Below are 20381 nucleotides of genomic sequence, written 5' to 3'. Positions count from 1 at the left end.
AATTAGACTAGACTAAATCATCTGGTTTGGGAAAAGATTGTGTTTTTGGTTAAAGTATAGTACACTGAGAAATGGCCTTACCTGTTGTGTTTAAATGACCTTTATTGCCCAAATGTGGGAGATCAGGGACTGGATGGAAAACAAAACCTTGTGGATATTAAGATGCCACCAGCGGTATTTGGTGCCCTTGCAATGAGAATGGGTTTTTGTTACTGAATAGTAGTAGTGGGAATGGGGAATTGTTAATGAGTGATTCATTAGTCATCACTTGCCTAGTAACTGCTGATTCGGGACTTTTCCTTTCTTTCAAGAGGAAGTTGAGAGCACACATTAACAGCAGGTGATGTGGACATAATCCTGATGTAATGTCAACGTTAAGTATGAACAACATAAAGAAAGTGGAATGAGGATGATTATGGTCAGTTTATTCATAATTTATATTTTTGAGTAATTAAGCAAACGCTTGAATCCCTTTTTGCAAACTCTTACTTTGATATTTTTATGTACAAGAAGCGAATCAGTCGAGCGCCCTGGTCTTGTGCATCGAGGCGAGGATGCCGTATTTAAGGGAGGCAATGGGCCAGTTTAAAGATTGCTGTATTCCCATTTCAGCTGTTACAGTTTACTCTTAAACATTAGATAAAGTGAAGCAGAAAACATTTAAAATTTGGTGTTAAATATATATAGAGGAAAGCTGACGTGCTACTGCAGTTTTTAAGTCAGCGATGCCAGCTGGCGATGTTGTTTCTGTATCATTAAGCACGAGACGTGGCCTTTAAATCACAGTGCACCACTTATAAGGACATTTCGGGTGTCATGTCAACACATTTTAAGCTTTCGTGCGTCATTTCACAGCGTTTTGTTCCCACTCTGGAGAGATAACTTTAAATTAACAACCCTGACAAACGGCAACATCTCGGGGCCCGAGGCTTAAGCAAGTATAGCGCTCGTTCCTCAATCACGGGGTCAGCAGTTCAAGTCCTGGCCCCCAGCCTTTCCAGATAGCAATTTAACATTTGTTACGTGCCACCCACCCAAACCCCTGTTCATGAAGCATTTTAAAAATGTAGTTCAGTCTAAGGAAATGCGAACATGAGCCGTTTGTGACTTTCGTGCTGAAGCGAGACGTGAAATGCGATACAGCAAACGCTCTCTTACTTAATTCATTAATCCAGAATAATTTGTGTTTGTTTGTTTTGTTTAATGAGATGTGTTTTGGATGTTGTGTCATATTTGTAGTGGGTCATTTTCACACCAGTTCAGGCACCATTCCAGTCACACTCCCTGAGGTTTTTATTTATTTTTACTTGCTTTTAGTCTTATACTCGCCTTCTTTTGCTCTTTCTCTGTCATCATTTCAGTGTTTGTCTTCATGTGTCTTGGTTATTTGGTTGTTCCCTGTTTTACTGTGAAGATTAGTTTTCTAATTTTTCCCTATTTGTTTCGGTTTGACTTCCCATTTTTGTTTCCCCTCCTTTCTACCTGCTTGCCCCACCCCCGTCTTATTCCTACCTGTGTCTTGTTTGGCTCTTATCCCTCTGTGTACATGCATGCAGCTATGTCTTCCTTTGTCTTTATTAGATCATGTTGTTTCCATCTTTTATCACAATTGCCCATTTTTAGTTCATCTTTAAGTTCTTTATCTGCACTTGGATCTATTTTTTGATCTATTCTGACAGTCTGTTGGTCACTAACATTATGCAACGACCATCCAGTATGTATGGAGTTTGAATACAGTGCAAACTAGAGATTTAGATCATTTGGTTTAAAACAACCAAATACAGCAATGCCATTAGCCTTGGTGAAGGAGCCAAGTACCTTGGAGCCAAGTTGGTAGTGCTAAATTAAGAAAATTGTGCATTTTGCGTGATTTGTATGTGGTTTTAAGTAGATTTAAAGGTTTTGAAGACAAACATAGGCCTTCCTAAAAGGTAAAAAAGAAAGAAAGATAGGAATGGGATGCAGTTAAATTGGTTGTGAATGTGCAACATGACACTGGTTAGTATAAATATGTAAGTTTGAGTGGTAGCCAGTAATGGTGCCAACAGGACATCCTCTGACCTTTCCCCTTTTCTTCTCTCTGATGGGTCTGGAATTACCGGAGCAGCTTCATGAAACATTATCCAGCTGGTATTCCTCCAAGCGGGATTGCAGTTGTGTTGCAGCGCAGGTCTCCAGCTCTGCTCACAGCTGCCCCAAATTAAAATTTGGTTACAGATTCATAAGCTCCCCAAATCAAATCAGAGCGTCAAAATGGGTCAGAAATCACTTGTCATTAATTTTTAACTTCTTCATTCCTCTGAGGTGAAAAACAGCGATTTAAAAAGTTGCTCAGCCTCAAATTTCTGGTTACGCTGTAGCTGGGAGACGGAGGGCTGCCGCCTACGTCACCTAACATGACTTTCACCGTGCCCAAGTGGTGTGTTATTAAAGTTCTTGCTCGTGTACATGAGCGAGACGTTTGAGGATAACGCTTTGCAGTCCGAGCCACTTTCAGAGCTCCTCAGTCCATATTTTTAAGATTTTAAAACAATGGCGGCACTTCTCTGAGCTATCTAAATATATAAATTATTTACATTCTGTTTGTTTGTCTAAAAGCTGCTGTTCTTTTGTAGGAGCGATTCACTGTAGCCTGCCAAGACCTGCCAAGGTGTTGGAGGTGAAAATTGGAAGCTGGAGGGATGATGATGTGTCTGCAGTGGGATCACTGTGAGCTGACAGGAGCAACAAAACAGGAACAAATTAGACAGATTTGTCAAACAGATTTCAAATTATGCAGTGTGGCTTCAACCTGAAATCCTTTTGAATGAATGCAAATGAGTTTTGTAAGATGTGAGGAACCTCTACACTGGATAATGAATGAGTCAGCTCCTCCAAAAGCTCAACAATGAAAGGGAACAAACTTCTCAGATTGAACGCATGAAGCATGCATTATGTATCACAGCGGGCCTGTGAGATGAAATGCAGTATGTGATTTAGTTTCTCGGCTTTCTGTTCACCTGCATCTCAGCCATTGTTGTCTTTGGCTCACAGAAAATTTGTCTCTTTTGTTTTAGCCTTTCCAAAGTATAAATCCCTGAATCAAACTAAATCTGTAGTGCAGCACAAATGGAGTCCGAGCAGCGTCAAAACTTGTGGCTGGACTTGTGGCATAGATTTTTCATTAGAGCTAATGGGTGCTGAGACAGAAGCGGTGAATTATTGAGCGAAATGTTTTTCCTTCCTTGCTCGTCGTTACAGATCTCTGCACCTGGCTTGTTGTAAACTTTCCCCTATCAGGACTTTTCCTGTGACTTCATTTATAAATTATGCAAATTTTATCAGTTTGTGCTTGTTTTCTCCTCATGGCACCTTAAGTAAAATAAACATATTAAAAAATGCATCTTAAAGAGTTCACTGCTGAGGTGTTTTAGTTTGGCTTTATTTGCAGCACACCATCATATAAAAGCTGTTTTTCCTTTTGAGTCAAGTCACTCTTTTCAGGCTGACATGTTTATTGTTTTGTGTAATAATTGCAAAAATACAGCAGTGACAAATTCCTAAAGTAATTATGAATCTGCTCTGTGTCACAAACCCAGCTTTTGTTTTTCTGTTCACGCCTGTGTGGCTTCACTGCTAATCTCTTTCTTGTTGGTGGACTCTGACTCTTTTGGGCCATCTGTTTGATGATCCAGAACCCATTACGTGCTCGATGCTGATATTTGGCTGCAGGAGCGATAGCAGCTATGGTAGGGTGAGGGCAGACAGCTGGATTTATGGGTGCTGGGAGGCCAACGATCAGCCAGTCATTTGTCATGTCTTACCAGCAGGCCCTCTAATTGGACTGGAGGCATGGGGGAAAGTTGAATCAATGAGCTAAGCCACAACTTTTAAACTCTTCCTTTCTCTTTGTGTGGCTATTAGCCTAACAATGCTAACCCTGTGGCAGAGGACACCGTCTCCTGCTTTGCATGCAGATTCATTAGTTGCTAGATAGCTCGTACTGGGGGTCAGTAATGAAAAAGATGCGAGACAGGCTGGGAAATTCATGATTAAACCATTGAGCAGAAAGAGTCGTCCCCTTTGTGAGTGCTTTGAATATTTGCCAACGCTTCGATTAAATCAGGCTTTTTGGCCGAGACTGTGACAGTTTTAGGTGTCCTTCAGCTGGGCAGCTCTATAACTTTGCTCGTTTTCACAGCTTGCCTTGTAAGAAATTAGCATATAATCAGCTGGCTGACACTGAGGGAAGTTGTGGGATGAAGCAGTTAAACGGCAGCAAATGAATGAATTTGAATTCATTTCAGCCGTGTTTTATTTGACAAAACATGAGCGACAAAGCTGCTGCCCTCTAAAAAGAGAAATGCTAACGCTCCTTCTGCATCAGCTGAACGATGAGGAAGCAGCCCGAGAGCAGGAAACGATGCTGAGGAAGTAAGGCCTGGTTTGTCCACTGCATCTCTATTTTCTTTTTTCTTTTAAACAAAACCCATGCATGAAACAGCACATCTCCCAATCTTGCAGTATCTTGATATCTGCAATTTTGCAATGCATTGTGAGTTGATACTTCATGATATCTTTGCAACCGAAGAAGAAAATGTGCAGAAAAACGAAACATTAATTCTGTAGGTTTTCACTTCATTGTGGTGTCAGTCTGTGTTTTATCATCATATTAACTCTCACATTTGCCCCGTACGTCAGGGTTCTTCAATTTCTTATTCATTATAAGTTTGTTAAATTCTGTTCACTTCACTGTAATACAAGTCAAGAATAAATATGCAGAATCTGCAGGTAAAGGACATGACTTTCAGTACCAGAAGCTTTCCACTTTCCCTTTGGTCCATAAAGCTCAGGCTGCAATCAGATTTGTACATGTTTGGAATTCATGCAATTAAATAATCCGTGTAGAGAGCAAAAGAGGGATTACGTTTTCCAGAATGCAGTTTTTTAAAAACATATATCTTTTAAAAATGTACCTTTGTTTATAAACAATGACTGATGCATAAAACAGGATGTCTTGACATGGATATCAGTGGCAGCACAGGATGCTCTGATATGAAGTGGAAACTGACCTTTAAGCCTCATATTGTTGACTCAATATTATTTTTGAGCGTAAATCAAAAAGGGCATCGAAAAATAATTCATTTGTCTGACACCAAAATCACGCAGATAGATCGTTGTAGCTGTTTTCGGGTTTAGTTTCAAAACATTTAACTTTTAATACGTTTACCATCCACACCGTTGTTACAGGGACGCCTAAAGCTGAGACTCTTGGAGGCACTGCTGTTTCAAGGGGGAGAAACTATGACTTCTTGCTTTCTGCCTCTGCGTTAGTTCTTCATCAGTATTTTCTATAGGCCCGTTTACAATCGCTGCACATGTCAAATTAAATAAAAAACATATTAGATGTTATAACAACTCCAACTGAAAGCTCACCAAAGCCACCCTGAGAACCCATCCATACCACTTCACATCAGTTTGGCTTTGAAATTAAAGCCGTAATTTAATTTTTGACTTGGAAAAACAAAAATATAAACCAAAACGCAATCTGTTAATTAAAGAAGAAAGATTGTCAGTAATTAGTTGTGTTTCCAAGAACAGCAATAAACTTTAATTTATTGTGATTACTGCTCTGTTAATGTGGGATAGTGGGTCACAAAAAGAAATGCTAGTTTTAGCAATTACAGTAGGTGAGGTAACATTTAACAGTGCTGTTAAAGTCAATGTGCAAACTGATACTTTTTCCCCCAGCAGTGTCAAATTACCCAATACTTCAGATTTCCTGTTGCATTATTGAAACCTGGCCCAGATATCCATAGTTGTGAATACAACTTATTGCTTCGGTGTGATCCCGTTGATCAGCTGCAAATACAGAGTTGTGTTGACAGAAGCGGGTTGCCTTGAGCAGCAGCTCGAGTGTTTTTGCAGTCGTCTGAAGCGCCTCAGCCAGGGCTGTTTGGCTGCTTTAAGCCATCATGTCCCACGATTGAATTTGCCTCAGTAATAGCTTTAGTTTCTATCAGCTCCTGCCCCAATTTTAGCCCAATTACATTTTGCTTGCTGGGCAGCCTGCCTTTCTTCACACTTCTCTGTTTTCAATGGGAAAGTCCAACTAGTTCAACTGACAGCTCAACAAAACTGGGGCCTGTTAATGTTTGACTCTACCTTTTGTTCTTGATTGGATTTTAATCGAAACTGCCACTTAATCCCATGTAGGGCCAACCAAGTCCTCCCCTCGCTCTGTTTTCATCCAGGGAGAATTGACTCGGAGATGCTGGTTGTTTTTCAGCTTTATCCTGTTTGAGATTCAGCGAGGAAGACACGCTTCTCACTGGGAGCTTCCCACTGTGACCACAGCCTTCTGATGCTGGCTGCTGAACAAACTAATGGAGGTTAAAGCTGCACTTCTCTCATCACTTAGCTTTCCACTTAACTGATAAGAACACGGCATCCCCTGTGCTCTCTCTGCTTGTAAGTGTGAGACGTATGCATGCAGTACGATAAGAGAAATGGTCATAAACAATAAATATCCCCACAAACAGTCACTGGTTTTGCAGTAAAGCTGGAAAGATTAATCAAACAAACCAATAATAAGCTGAATATGTTCTAGTCAAAATAATTTATCATATACTTTTTGTAGTGTTGTTCTTCCCATCGCTGCAGAAAAATCCATCATTATTTATAATTTATTCATTTGACATTAACTATAGATACCCTATACTTCATTCAAGTGGCTCTTTTTGGGATGTAATGAAACCTGGCAACCTTCCACTTCGACTTCCACACTGCAAACTGCTTTGTCGTGCAGAAAGCCTTGACCAGAATGTACTGTGTGCGAAAGTTATGGATCTATTTTCTTCTTTATGAAACTGGAGACATTCAGCCATGTTGGCTGAGCTGGCTCTGGCCTAAATCGAATCTGAGGCAGAGCTCTTTCTCCAGGGGGCGAATGAAATAAGCCTTCAACTCCTTAGATGTTTAATTAACGAATCCCAGGTATGGGTTCCTATAGGGGACAGTCTCATTGGGAGGGGATGGGGAAGGAATTGCTACTACCGCTCACACTGCTGTCTGTATAGCTCCCATTGCGCGGACGTGTCAAAGCAGGAGGGAGTCGGTGTTTCTTGAGAAATCCTTGCCCTCCTGCCCTATCCTCTCTAAGAGGTCCGTGTTTACAGTGAACTCTGGGTCAATCCCATTTGGCTTGTCGTACACTCAGGAGGCAAACGACGTAGATCTGCAACAGAGTGTAACCTCCTGGATCTGGCCGAGACCTCGGCTGAAATGGACTCGGCCCCTGAGCCGCGGCACCCCGGTGCCAATGCAGTCAGACACCCATGCTATTAGCTGCTGTGCTAATTTTACACAGCTCTATTAAGAATGAGTCACTGCCACGAATGGCAGCCACAGAGCCATAATGGGAAAGTTATTTCTGAGGGCATACCTGCATGCACACAGGCTTATTATTAACCCCAGTGACCCCTTTAACTAAATTATATTTAAGCTGTCCAAATCTTTCACATGATGCCCTTTTCTTGCACTTACAGGTTATTAATATAATGTGACATGCCCATCCTTCAAAATACACCCACTGTGTGTGTGTGTGTGTGTGTGTGTGTTAGGGAAAAGGTGCTGTAACACGTTTGGGTGCAATGCTTGTTTTATTTTAAAAATCTTTTAAAATAACAGCGAAATAACTTTGCTGTGAATATGATAATGCTGAGTGATGTTCACTTTGAACCGATTCCTTTAGTGAAAAAAATTATATTTTACAGAAAATAATCTTTGTGAGAAATAAAAGTTGATGAGATTTACTATGTTGGTACTATGTTTTGTATAATCTGTACAAATCCATCTGATCAACATTTCAAAAAACCCCTAAAGGTTTCTGTTTACTATAATACCATTTTCTATGACAAGTGCAAATGTCAGCATTAAAATGCTAATGGTAGGCTTCTACGGTCTCTAGTCTGACGCATCAGGTCTCATTTAGCCACTTTTTAGTGTATAACAAGTGGCTAAATGTGAGCATATGTAGAAATACGGCACATGCAAACACAGGTAGGGTCTTTATCTTACTGTATAACAAGACTCTTTGTATTCGTTTGTATTCCAGTACTTTTGATAACAATCACTTTTCTAAATGAAAGAATTGTTGAGGAGCCCGCAGTTCTGCTGTTCCGGTCCAGTCAGAATAATTTCCCATTTTTATGTTTGCTTTGATCCTCTTTTAGCCTGTCGGCCAATCTGTCGGAAGGCCATGCGACACAGAATAGATCATCGTTTTAGAGAGATTGGTTGGTATGGTGGATCTTTTCTGAATTACGGTCAGGATGTCACACTTTCACAGTGACCATACTTTTAAACCTCACATTCAGAAAAGGCCAGGAGGGAAGTATCTTTGGTCTTTTTATAACAAAGAGATTAAGAGGGAGCAGTATATTCGCTGTGACAAACTGCTCTGTGGAGTCAGAACAGGTGACCTCGGAGACGGTTCAGGACAGTAGAGTACAACTGTGTGCCTTTTAGAGGCAGTCTGCTTTTGTGTTGTAGCTAGATTGCTTTTTCTTGTAGTTGAAAATATGTGTGCAATACACTCGAATGTGGGTTCATACAGTATATAAAATTCATTTGGGTCAGTGCTTCTGTTGTCAAGAATTTGCAGCAATTTATATTTGGCAGACGTTTCTGCTCTTACATGTACATATTCAGAAGGTTGAAAGCTGGGAGAGCAGCAGCAGTAGGAGGGAGGTGGAGGTGGGTTGCAAAGCAGCTTACAGATGTGCACTTTAAGTAGGCAGGTTAAAGCAGCTTACATAGCAGATCCTCTAGTTTTGCTAATAGAATGTGTAGAAGGATATCAGCTGATGCATCAGCTGATTGCTGGCTTTGAGATCAGCTGATCGATGGGGATTGTGGATGAACTTGACCTCAAGGCGTGCCTGAAGTAAGGCTAAAGTTGTATTGGTCTTCTGTTGTAGTTTGAGAAAAATGAAGCTGCTACTTTACGTGTCTTCCTACATCAGGGTGTTTGTTTGAACGTTGTCAGTGTTGCTTCATCACGTGTGCGTTTCTGTCACAGTAAAGGAATGCCTACTTGGGAAAACTGCCGCATTCGATTGAGACCCACCTTCCCTTCCCTTGTGAAGGTCGCTCCTCCCTCCTGGAACATTGATACTCTTTGCAGAGATTTGTTATGACTCATTTGCTGTCACATAAAGCTCGTTATACATCTGGCCACAGCTGTGCAGAGTTGCACATCCACAAACTCACAATTAAACACATGTACGCAGATGCATAAACAGTTTAATCTGCACTACAGGGAGCGCGTTAACTTACATGCTCTCTCCAGGTGTGTCTTTCACCTCCACTGGCTGTGTCCCTAATTAAATTTTTACTCTCTCATCTCTGCCTGTGTGTCTTTCAACGTAACCTATAACTACTCTGACATTGGACTGCATGCTTAATGCACGACTTTCTTTCGTGTTTTACTTTTTAAAGTACTTTTTTCCAAGTAGGTCTTCTGAAAATGGTTTAATGAGGTCAATAGAACAAAGACAATCATAGACTTCTCTGCAGCCAGTCTTTTTGCATCCAGAGAAGTTGGCCCTCTGTATCCATTAGAAAAACAACACACTTTTCAGACCTGGAAGCTACAGCTAAGTGTAAAACGTTCCATAAATACTCCTGCACATAATTTGGGGCTGTATTTAACATGTTATTTTCATCTCACAATCTGTAAGACTGTTTTATGGAGCAGATCACTGACCTTGGATGCGTGTGCAGAATAAAGCAATAAAACCGTGTGCAGCCATCTTATTTAGTCTTCTGCGTTTAATGGTGTTCTGTCAACTGATGATGAGATGAGATAGCAGTTTGTTGTCATGTCTTTTATCCAATTTCCGCTTTTTTATACGTGGTTGCAGTATGGGTAATGTTTATGGAAGTGTTGTTGCTTTTACACATCCACACTTGTTATCATACTTGTCAAAGTTCAATAAATAGATTTGTTGAAGTGAAACGGTGAAGAGGAGTTCACTTTTCTGATGCCAACACTGTTGTCTTATTTTTGGATGGATGAATAGCAAGTTTAGTTTAAGATCCTCATTTCTCCTCATTTAAAAATAAATGTCTCCATATGTAAGAAGGGTGCATGATCTGATTTGGTCTTTTGTATGTCTAAAGCTTTGATGTTTAAGGATGTCATTTGTGAACAAAATCTAGACATGATGTGAGTGATTTCCTGTTGGTTATGAAGTGGTGCTGAGGTTTGCACCCAGATCCAAGCCTGCAGTAACCTTTGAAGTTCTTTCTTTTTGCCTCGCCTTGTTCGCTACAGCTGATCCTGAAAATAAGACCATTATACAAATGCAAGCACAGCTTAAATTACCATTTTAAATGAAGCGCAGCCATTGGGATGGACAGTCACCCCACCTCTCCATGAAGGCTCTACTTCATAGCCACATCTGCCCATGGACACTCCCGTCATGAGTGGGTTATTAATCATTTGGCTAAATTGGATTTATGTGCTGTAAGATGATATATGGGGGGCATATGCAGGCACTGGAATATTGATTTCATTTTGGCTTTAAGCTCAGACATCGTCAGCTAGGTGTTATGAGCTATTGACAAATAGCAGGCATCCAAAAGGGTGAAGCCAGCTGGCGGAGCTGATCTCTAACTTTTCTGCCTTTTTGCCCTATCTCATTGTCTAGTTGGCCATGGTGTTCGAGGCTTTTAATCAACACAGAAGTAGTTTCACACTACCTGCAGCAGAAATCCTTCAGTGTTTTACAACCTTAAGTGTAGAGGATGATAAGAGTTCAAAATGTGAAATGGTTTTCTTATGGTGGTGCTCGCATTTTGTAAACTGCAGCAGTAAAACCTTACTCCATAATCATGGAGCTCATACAAACCACTGCAGTGAGCAAGAGAGGTGCGATTCCCCCAAACATGGAGCTTAAATTACATTTAAGATCATTTCATATTCGTGTTCTGTATTTGAGATGCTCAATTACCACATAGTTTTGTGCTAATTAGTCGAAAGTAAAGTCCCTTAGGATAGTTTCATTATTATTATTATTCTATTTTTTTCAATCCCAGACCTGGAAATTTCCAAGTGAGTCAGCCAAGCAAACATTTTCTCTTAGATTATTATGTACAAAGAGGCCTGTGTGTTTGCAGTCTTCTGCCCCAGCTGTCAACGTCAAATGACTTGTTGGTGTGTTTAAATATGGCGACGATGAAACGAGTAATGTTGTTTTCCTGCAGCGATAAACCAAGCGTGACCTCGGCCATTTTTAATGCCTGCTTCAATCTTTGTCTCGACAGAACAACACGTCATGGAGGCCGCAGTCCTGTCAGGAGTGTACCTGCTATGGTGATGTGGCCATCTGTGGGCCCACCCACTGTCCCAACCCCCACTGTGACCTGCAGAGGGTAAGATATTTTACATTTGACAAATATGCACTTTTTCTTTTTGTCCCCTGTAATTATTATGTCCAGGTGAGCAATCAATCAGTTTACCTAGTGATGTTACCTAATGTTGTTTGTTACATGGCAGCTTTTGCTTCTGGTTTTTGGGTTATGGCTCATTTATATTAGAGCGAAAATAAGACAACTTCCCTGAAGCTATGAAAAATTGGGGCTTTCCGGGTGATTGCATTGAATTTTCCACAGTCAGAGACAATCGTAAGTGGTTGTAGCAAATAGCTGCTCGGTCAAAGGTTGAGCTTGCAACACCCACAACCTCTGGAGGATCACTCTTTATAACAAGGCGATTGTAGGATCGCCTGTTGGGAGACTTAACTGTGTTCAAACAACTGCAGTCTGACTCTGACTGTTAGCAGAAACAAGCAAACGTTATTAACATTATTATAATGGTTTGAAATCTTCTTTGAAATCTGCTAGCTCATTTATTCAGCTTAAAATCTATGCTAACTTTAAAATTGTGAAGTTGCTAGTTCGCATGACTGAGGACTAAGAAGACATCAAACATTGACATTTCTTTAAAACCTCAGAGATACAAACAGGTGTTAGTGCCGTGGTGCAGTGAGACTTCAGTAAAGGATAAATGATGAGGACCCCACGGCATTCATACTGGAGCATACGCTGTATTCGTGCAGATTTTGTTTAAATGCGGCACAAATCAGTCTTCGAGCCATTAAACTACGTTGGTTACCCTTTTTTTAGGTACGAAAGCAGCATCCCTCCAATTGAAATTCATATTAAGCCCTAACCTTGCCTTGGAAGTTCAGGAGGTTCACCTTTGCTTTGTGATATTTTTATTTCCTTTTATCTCCTTCTTTACAAGCACAAATCCACTTTCAAGGACCTGTTAAATCACTTTCCTTTGTGCGTTGCCCTTACAACAAGAATTCATGAACTGGCAGACTATTGTGCAGCCGAGTCTGGCAATTGCACCATTTAATTTGCCACAATGACAAATGTTCATTGAGCGTTCGTTCCAGCACCTTTTCTTTGGGCCCATTTTAATTCACATGAACACATTGTCAAAAATGTTTTCTCCCATGCTTCTTCTCAGATGTGATCTAAACATCAAGCCTGCAGTGACGGCATCAGATTCAATCCCAACTCTGAGCTAAGGCAACAATCGATGTCTAATGAATTCCACTCCGCTGCCTGGCAATCCAATGTTAATTAAAAATTAGTCATCATGCTCAGCGAGCTGTGTGCTCCCTCTCCATTTAAAAACCTCTTGTAATGTGACTTCCTCTCACCTACACTGATTAAACAGAAATAAAGCTTCAGAGATTTTATCATCGGACAGTCTCCGATTATGAGGCTTTCTTTTGAAATCCAAAGCCATTATCTGCAAGCTTAACACCCCCTCCCACTGTGACCTTCCTAAAACGCATAACTAAATGCCCGCAACTTTCGACACTGTGGGTTAATCAGCTTTCCTCGATCTGCAAAGGAGTCCTCTCACTGTCTCTTAAAGCCGCATATTGTGTAGCGTGAACTGACGGCGGATGATGACACTGTGGCTTTTATCCCTTTTAAGCCGCTGTTATCAAATCGTGTGAAAAAATAAAATTATTAGGTAAAATAAAAAGAGTTTGCTGATGCTACTACAGGACCTTTTGTTGAATAAATTTTGATTTGAAACCTTTTTTTAAATGTTAATGACTAATAGAAAGTGTGGGGCATGAACGTTTTTTAGCTTCCAAAGGAGGTCAGAAAACGTTTGAGAAATTGAAATTGCAAAGAGGAAAAAAACAAAACAGAATATGTTCTACTCTATAATCATGTTTTCATTCTGAATCTTCCTAAAACTATTAACATTTTTTACCATTGGGAGCGGTAATAGTTTTTAAAAAAAACATTTTGTTCCCCTTTTATGACTCAGATAACAGTGAGAGGAAATGTTTTCCATTTATTAATGCAATCATTCTGACCCTTTTATAACAAAATGCTAGAATTGAAAGCAGACATCAGCTGTATCAGGTTCTTGATCTTAGTAGTGCTAAGATTGAGATACTTCTTAGTTGTATCTCACTGGCACAGCGGGTAACAAAGAGGCGACACAGCATGTGGAAATATGAGCGTCTGACTGCATGGAGACAAACGCGACTGGGAACGTGAAGCTTTTTAGGCTTCACATGAACCTGAACATAATTCATTTGACAAAAACGAGGACAATAAAAAACCTCCGAATAGAAACTCCAAAGGTGCCTGACTCAGAGACCATGACATCAGTCGTTTAGACAGATGTACTTTGCACAATTGAAAGATAACCAAGAAAACATCATGGCATTTTTTTTGTTTTATGGTATTTTACTTTATCGTATAGTATGAAGGCATTTTTAAACATGTAAGTTTGTTAACGGATACAGGAGCTTATAAAGACGATTAATAGGACGGCCACAGCATTCAGGAAACATTAGAGAAATGAGTTTCATACATTCTGAATGTGTCTCTTAAAACGCCTCGAGATGCCTGGATAGCAGACAATTTATTATCACAGCATCTCAGTGCTGGAAGAGCCAGGACCCACTACAGCGAGCGATTGTGAGGTTGACGTGCACGTGTGTATTTCATTTGTATTTATGATTATTTTGCTTATAAGAGGATGACAAAAGCCTGCGTTGCCCAAACCGGCAACACTAATTAATGAGCTCGCCTCTCACGTTGAGCACTGCTACCAAAGAATGACAGGCCTGTCTTTTGCTCCCATGGCCACACGATCGTCCTGTAAGACACGGGACTCGGCTGCACTCTCGACTTTTTGAAGCTGGTTGGTAACATCACTGTTGAATTAATCACATTGAGAGGAGCTCACAGTTCAGCTGCAGTTTGTCGACTCAGAGCAAAGATGTGTGAAGAGCTCAAGACTGAAGTGCTGCTTTCGTTACCGCCGGCCTCCAATGTGCCCACGGTTCATGAGACAGATGGAGCTGAAAGCCTGAGCTGCACAGTAGAGACTTTGAAACACAGGCAGGAAACTCAGTTAAATTAGTGAATTATGTTCGAAATCCAAGCCAACGACTTCTTAGTTTCACTGAATGTTTTTCATGTAGCGCTGGGGACAAGTCAGCTGTTCTCCTGTGGTAGACAGGCGGGCTACAACAGCAGGAAGTGGCAGTGAATTCTGCATGTCCAAGGTAAAAAATGCTGTAGCTCCCACTTCAACCACTGCTGGTTAAAGTCTGACTTCATGTTTATAGAGTGCACTAGTCTTAAAATACAGTGGCCTAAATGATGAAGGCTTCCCAAATGTTACTGAACCTGCTCTAAAACGCCTCAGCAGATGCACGCATCGGTCACAGCATGTCCTCTTCAGTGAATTGGCAAATCTTTCAAATTGTTGTTGGGAAAGTGGCATTTTCCCAGCAAATAGAGACTAATTCTGTGTAAACAATTAACTGGAAAAGCTGCCATTAATACAAAATAATCTTGATACTATTCCTAAAGAAATGACAGCGTGTGTGCAGAGCCATTTATCTGCATACAGGGATTTGCTCGTCAGTGTTTTACAGAAGCCTATGTGCTGTAATTGCCTTAAATATTGAACAAAAGCATCACTCTGGTGACAAATGAACTCTTGTTCTGTTTGATCCTAAACAGTCTCTGTTTGTTTGCACCAATAAAACTCAAATTGGATCAAATTCAGTTATGGTGATTCAATTTTAAGCAGTGGACAGAAAAGCGCGGGGGGACTCGGGGGACTGAAACCAAACAAAAAAAGATGAAAAGTTCGGGAGAGGAGACACCGAATCAAGAATCCAGATATATGAAAACATCCAGGAGCTTCATCTCATAATGTTTATTTTATTTGCACAATTCAGCCATTGTGACAGATGAAGTTTGAAGACGCTGTTAAAATTCACTTCGGGGGCTTGTTTCTACTTCTAAATTTTGTGTGCTGCTGGGTGATTAATGGCGAGCTTCAGCTAAGATATGAACTCTGTCTTTTTCTTTATTTGGGGAGAACTATTACCTGCTGCACAGCTCAATTTCCATCTATTTGTTTCGCCCACTTGTTATTTCTACACTGATTTGTCATTTTTCCGGGTCTTTGTATGCAATTTTGTCTTTCATGCTGCTTCAGTGTAGCTCTATTTGATTTTTTTTTTCCCTACCATTTTTCATTTGGAAAAACACACTCTGAAAGCTCTGGGGGATCTTTTTTCTTCCCTTTCACAAATCGCACTCACCTCCTCCTTTTTCTTTTCCATGTCACTTCCATAAACATCACCGAAACCTCTAACAGGCTCTGCGTCTGGCTCTCGCCGCTTTCACGTTCTCTTCCTGCTGCACAGCCGGCCTCAATTAGTGTGAATGGGCAGCGCAGTTAGAAGACTCTGTGTTGCATATGTTTTACTACCTCCATTCCACATGCTGTGTGCTCCTGATAGTCTTCATTGACTCATTATTCTGTGCACTGATGTGTTGCATGTCAGTTGATCTTCATGGAAATTGAGAGGCTGTATATTTGAAATGTGATGTATCCATGCTGGTTAACTCATTTCCTCTTTCTGATTGAGTTTCTGAGTGTGTTTTCTCCTTTTGTCAGTCTATTCATGTTTGTGTCTTTTAAAAAGGGCGAGCATTTGAGGATCCCCACCAACAAGTGCTGTCCAGAGTGCGCCTCCTCATCCCAGGGCTCCTGCCAGTACGAAGGAGTCATTTATGGAGTAAGTGATTATAAAAATGGCTGCTTCTCTTTCACCATACAAATTATTCAGGGTTGAAATGTTTACACCAGGATGCAGCAGCTATAGATCAGTTTGCCAGAAGTTTATTAAATCATTGTCTTCCTTTTCCTAATTCATCCCTTTTCCTGCTTCAACATGGCACAAACTCAGGTTCACAAAGAAAGTGACAATCGGTTTGCACAGACGATTCACCTCATCAACTTTCATTTGGGTGAACCGACAGGTTGACCGCGACCTGGGCCAACATCAGCATTTGATGCTTTTATGGTTAAATGGGAGGAAACCCCTGCAGCCAGGCTCTAAAGCTGTGTGGAAAACCTAAAATTAGGAAAATGAAGTCTGTAAAAGCAGTGCATTATTTCTTGGAATGTCATTGTTTCACGGTCGTGGGGAACGTAGAGTAGGGTTGAACTGAAAGCGAGCCATTTATTTAGGCTGATGACAACAATACGAAAAGGTAAAAGCTAAAATTTTAAAACACTAGGGCTAGAAAACAGCAAAGCAAGGGGAGCAGACCCTGTGACAAAGGCTACGTCCACACGTACACGGGTATTTTTTTTCGTTTTAAAAAATAATCCCGTCCACACGTAAACGCAGAAATGAAGGATAACGCTGCTAGGAACATGCCAAAGCAACAGGTGGTGATATATTCCTAACTGTGTAGAAATGTTGGCCAATCAGAAGTCTAGAAGCCTCAGTGGGAAATAGTAAACAAAGCTGGTGCACAGGAGCAGAACCGAGTCCTATGTGTGGAGGGACAGTAACTGTGTGTATATGTAAGCATTTAAACACTGCAGAGAGTACAATTAACAGTAACAGTATTGTAGAAATTCATTTCACCGAAACAATAACGTGGCGCACAGTGTGACGTCAAAAAAGGCGCACACCTTTGATGCTGCGTTTTCTCCGTTTTCCTCGTCCACACGTAAATGCAAAAACTGAGTTTTCGAAAATCTCCACCCTGGCAGGCATTTTTAGAAATCTCCGTTTTCAGTGACCGAAAACGCCGTTTACGTGAGGACGAAAGGTGCAAACGCATAGAAAAATCTGCGTTTTCAAAAATACCCGGCTACGTGTGGACGAAGCCAAAGAATAAAGGGAAACATCAACTATATACACACACAGAACGGCAATCAGGGCAATGGAGGCCACCTGGGGAGAACAAGACACAGCTGAACTAAATCCCAGATGACGAGACAAGGGAAACAAAAGTAACAAAAAAGCACAAGGAAAACTAAATCAAGAAATAAAGTAAGACGTGAGATAACTACATGGGGAAAACGCATGAATCAACTTAATACACCGAGGGAGGAAATAAACGCAAAGGCAACCAGGGACAAAATGAATGACACAAAAGAAGAACACATGACGCAATCATCAACGACACTGAACCATGACACATGCCCAGTAATCATTTATAGATGTGTGTTTTCTCTTGTATGCCACCCTTTTCTTAAAAAAAATATTATAAAAGTTACTCAAAAAGTAAAAAAAGTTCTGCGTGAACAAACCAAAGTCATTCAGCTCATGCACTGGTAGAGTTTGTAGACTCATCTCGACATGCTGTAGTTATTTGAAGGACTTGCATTGAATCTCCAGTCAAATCTAATAAAAATGTTTTAAAATATTTTGCATTTGCCCCAAAATAAGGTTTTAAACATATTTTATAAAGACTTTAGTTCTCAATGGCTCTCGCTTCTATTGTCTCTGACATCACTTATGAGCAATAAGAATTTATTCAGTCTAATCCTGTGTTTTCACAAAGCTGACAGGTCAGCCTGACTCGGGTATTTAGACATGCCTCCCAGTGTCTGACTGTTTGGAAACAAACGCAGCAACAGCTTCAGTTTTATTTCATTTTTTATTAGTTCATCAAAGTTGTTTTTTTCTTTTGGAACCTGCTGTTTCCTTCTCTGCCCTCATTTACAGGCTCATATCAATCATTTGACACTGATGAGTTTGGAACTTGTAACCGCTCTTCAATACCCAACTCCTCAGTCACCTCCAAAAAAAACTAATGCTAGTGTTCTCCCCCCTGACAAAAGCATCTCTGGCTGTTTCATTTTCCATCAAGTGTCCTCTAGTTTAATGACGTTGGCTGCCATTTTGGATAGTAAACGACCTGAAGAGAAACAGGTCTTTCTTGGCAATGATTTTAAAGAGTTTGTTGGCATTGCTTGCCTGGTGAAGTAGCACTTGACATGGATCTGAACAGCGAGAGGAGAGATGAGTTTTGGAGAGGAGTAATAGCATTTTAAGAGTTTTGCTGCATCTTCTTTGAAGGGCAAAGAATAACATTGCATTGCTGCCGCTCCTTTTCCAGGAGACACAGTCTGGAACTGATGACTTCTTCCTTTTTTCCAGAAATACAAGGTCACACAGGATGATGATCCTTATATAACTGCATTCTTTGGAGACTTTTCTGAGTTTGAACTGTCGCTCTGCAAGAGCTATAATACAGAATTTTAATTCAGTACATCACTGGCAGATTTTTCCCTCAGTATTGAAAATAAGGGAAAAATATCCTGGCTGGTAAAACTATAAAGTTCTTAATTGTTTGCCACAGACTTCTTCCTGGGGTGAAAACGAATTTGGATAAATGCTTCATTAAACCTAAGACTAATTAGGTGTTTTACAAAGGTTTAAGAAGGATTTCATGCAGGTTTCTCAGCCTGACACCTCTGAAAATGAGAGAAATCAGATCTTAACTTCTATCATTATGACTGCAGGCATGATGGACCTGCTGATATCTCATTTAGAGTGAAAGAACTGCTCTGGTCTTCCACGGTATCCACAAATGGATGTATAACAGATGGATATCGAAGTCTCTGTAATACCTCAGAATGACTGTTTAATCTATCCTGTTCTGTCAGTCACAGAAAAGAAACATCTTCATGGTTTGCATGAACATACACTCGCCTGAAGTGATAACTCTTTCATACATGTGTGAAGAAAAGCCTGGGAAAATCACCAACAGGCTTACAGCACTGCAGTTTAGCTATCAGTCGAAAAGCTGTCGTCAACTTAAAGTTTAGTACAAACTTGAATTAGATATATGCATGTCAGCGTTCAAATGTTAAGGCAATGCCTTTTCACAGCGTGCCTCCCTATCTACATTCGCATACACCCTCTTATATTTTAATCAGGGTTTTGCTCCTTATCGCTTCTTCTCATGGTCTCTCTTTGTTCTGAAGATCTTCTGCCCGTCTGCGACTCTGCTCTCTGTCACTCAGGCTTAGTCTTACAAAGTCGTCACGTTTACAGAAAGAAAACAGCTTTCCTCTTGTCACTGTCTCTCTGCTGTTTCCTCGTCTTTTTCTTTGCACCCTCGTTGTATTTCTCTGTGTAACTGTCACTTGGTTTCTTTGATTTCCACAGCATGACAGTCAGTGGAGTCCCTCGCCTTGCTCAGTGTGTACTTGCTCCGGAGGGAGCGTATCCTGCAGCACTCGCCCCTGCCCACATCTCACCTGTCCCGGGGATCAAAGCCTGTTCACCCCAGCCGGGGAGTGTTGCCCCAAGTGTGCCAGCAATGGAGGTGAGGGCTAACACATAGCATACTTTGTAGATTATAGGTGCCGCTTTTTTTCCACGCAGATTTCTTTTAAATGATCATAACTCTGTGTAGATACATGAAAAACATGTTGCATCTCATGGAAATTGTTTGCTTCTTTTCATTAATTTAGACAATAATTGATCTTTAGATATCTCTGAAAGGGCATCTACAAATGGGTAGGATGAGTACGATATATGCAAACAGAGCAAAACTGTGTGGTGGTGACTATGGATATGATTTCTTTTTGTTAGTTTTCAGGAGTAAATGAAAAAGGAAAGACTTTGCAGATGTGTCACATTCTTTGTGTCATGGTTTGCTCTGTGGCAGGTAGGATGCAGGACCCAAACGCAGGACTCACGCACAGGAAATTTATTGCTGGAAATCACTACTACGAATACAAAACAAAAACCCGAACACTATAGGGTACAATACGACAACTACCAGAGAAAAACACAGGGCTTAAAAATGGCAGGGAGTAACGAGGGAATGGGAAACAGGAGGGAAGCGCAGCTGGGGCTAATCTGACATAACGAGACACAGGAAGCAAAGCAGGCTACACTGACATGGGACACGGACTATCAAAGTAAAACAGGAAACAGGACACATACGCAAAGACACAGCTTTCTACTTAATTGTCTGCGCACCCTTCTGCTAAAACATGAAAATTA

The 20381-nt window shown here is 40.7% G+C and overlaps 1 protein-coding gene across 1 annotated transcript in view; it reads left to right on the top strand.

Annotated features, from left to right (window-relative positions):
* The window catches only part of fras1 (Fraser extracellular matrix complex subunit 1), a 310089-nt gene that overhangs the window by 85634 nt on the left and 204074 nt on the right, over nucleotides 1-20381 (top strand). Inside the window, exons 3-5 of the mRNA XM_026186630.2 lie at nucleotides 11311-11418; nucleotides 16044-16136; nucleotides 19536-19695. Of these exons, the coding sequence (XP_026042415.2) occupies nucleotides 11311-11418; nucleotides 16044-16136; nucleotides 19536-19695 (361 nt within the window). The remainder of the gene's footprint in view (nucleotides 1-11310; nucleotides 11419-16043; nucleotides 16137-19535; nucleotides 19696-20381) is intronic.

Source organism: Astatotilapia calliptera, chromosome 12 (assembly GCF_964374335.1).
Source record: "Astatotilapia calliptera chromosome 12, fAstCal68.1, whole genome shotgun sequence".
NCBI classification, from domain to species: Eukaryota; Metazoa; Chordata; class Actinopteri; order Cichliformes; family Cichlidae; genus Astatotilapia; species Astatotilapia calliptera.
The sequence above is the reverse complement of the archived record's forward strand: the minus strand, read 5'-3'. Positions and strand labels throughout refer to the sequence as shown.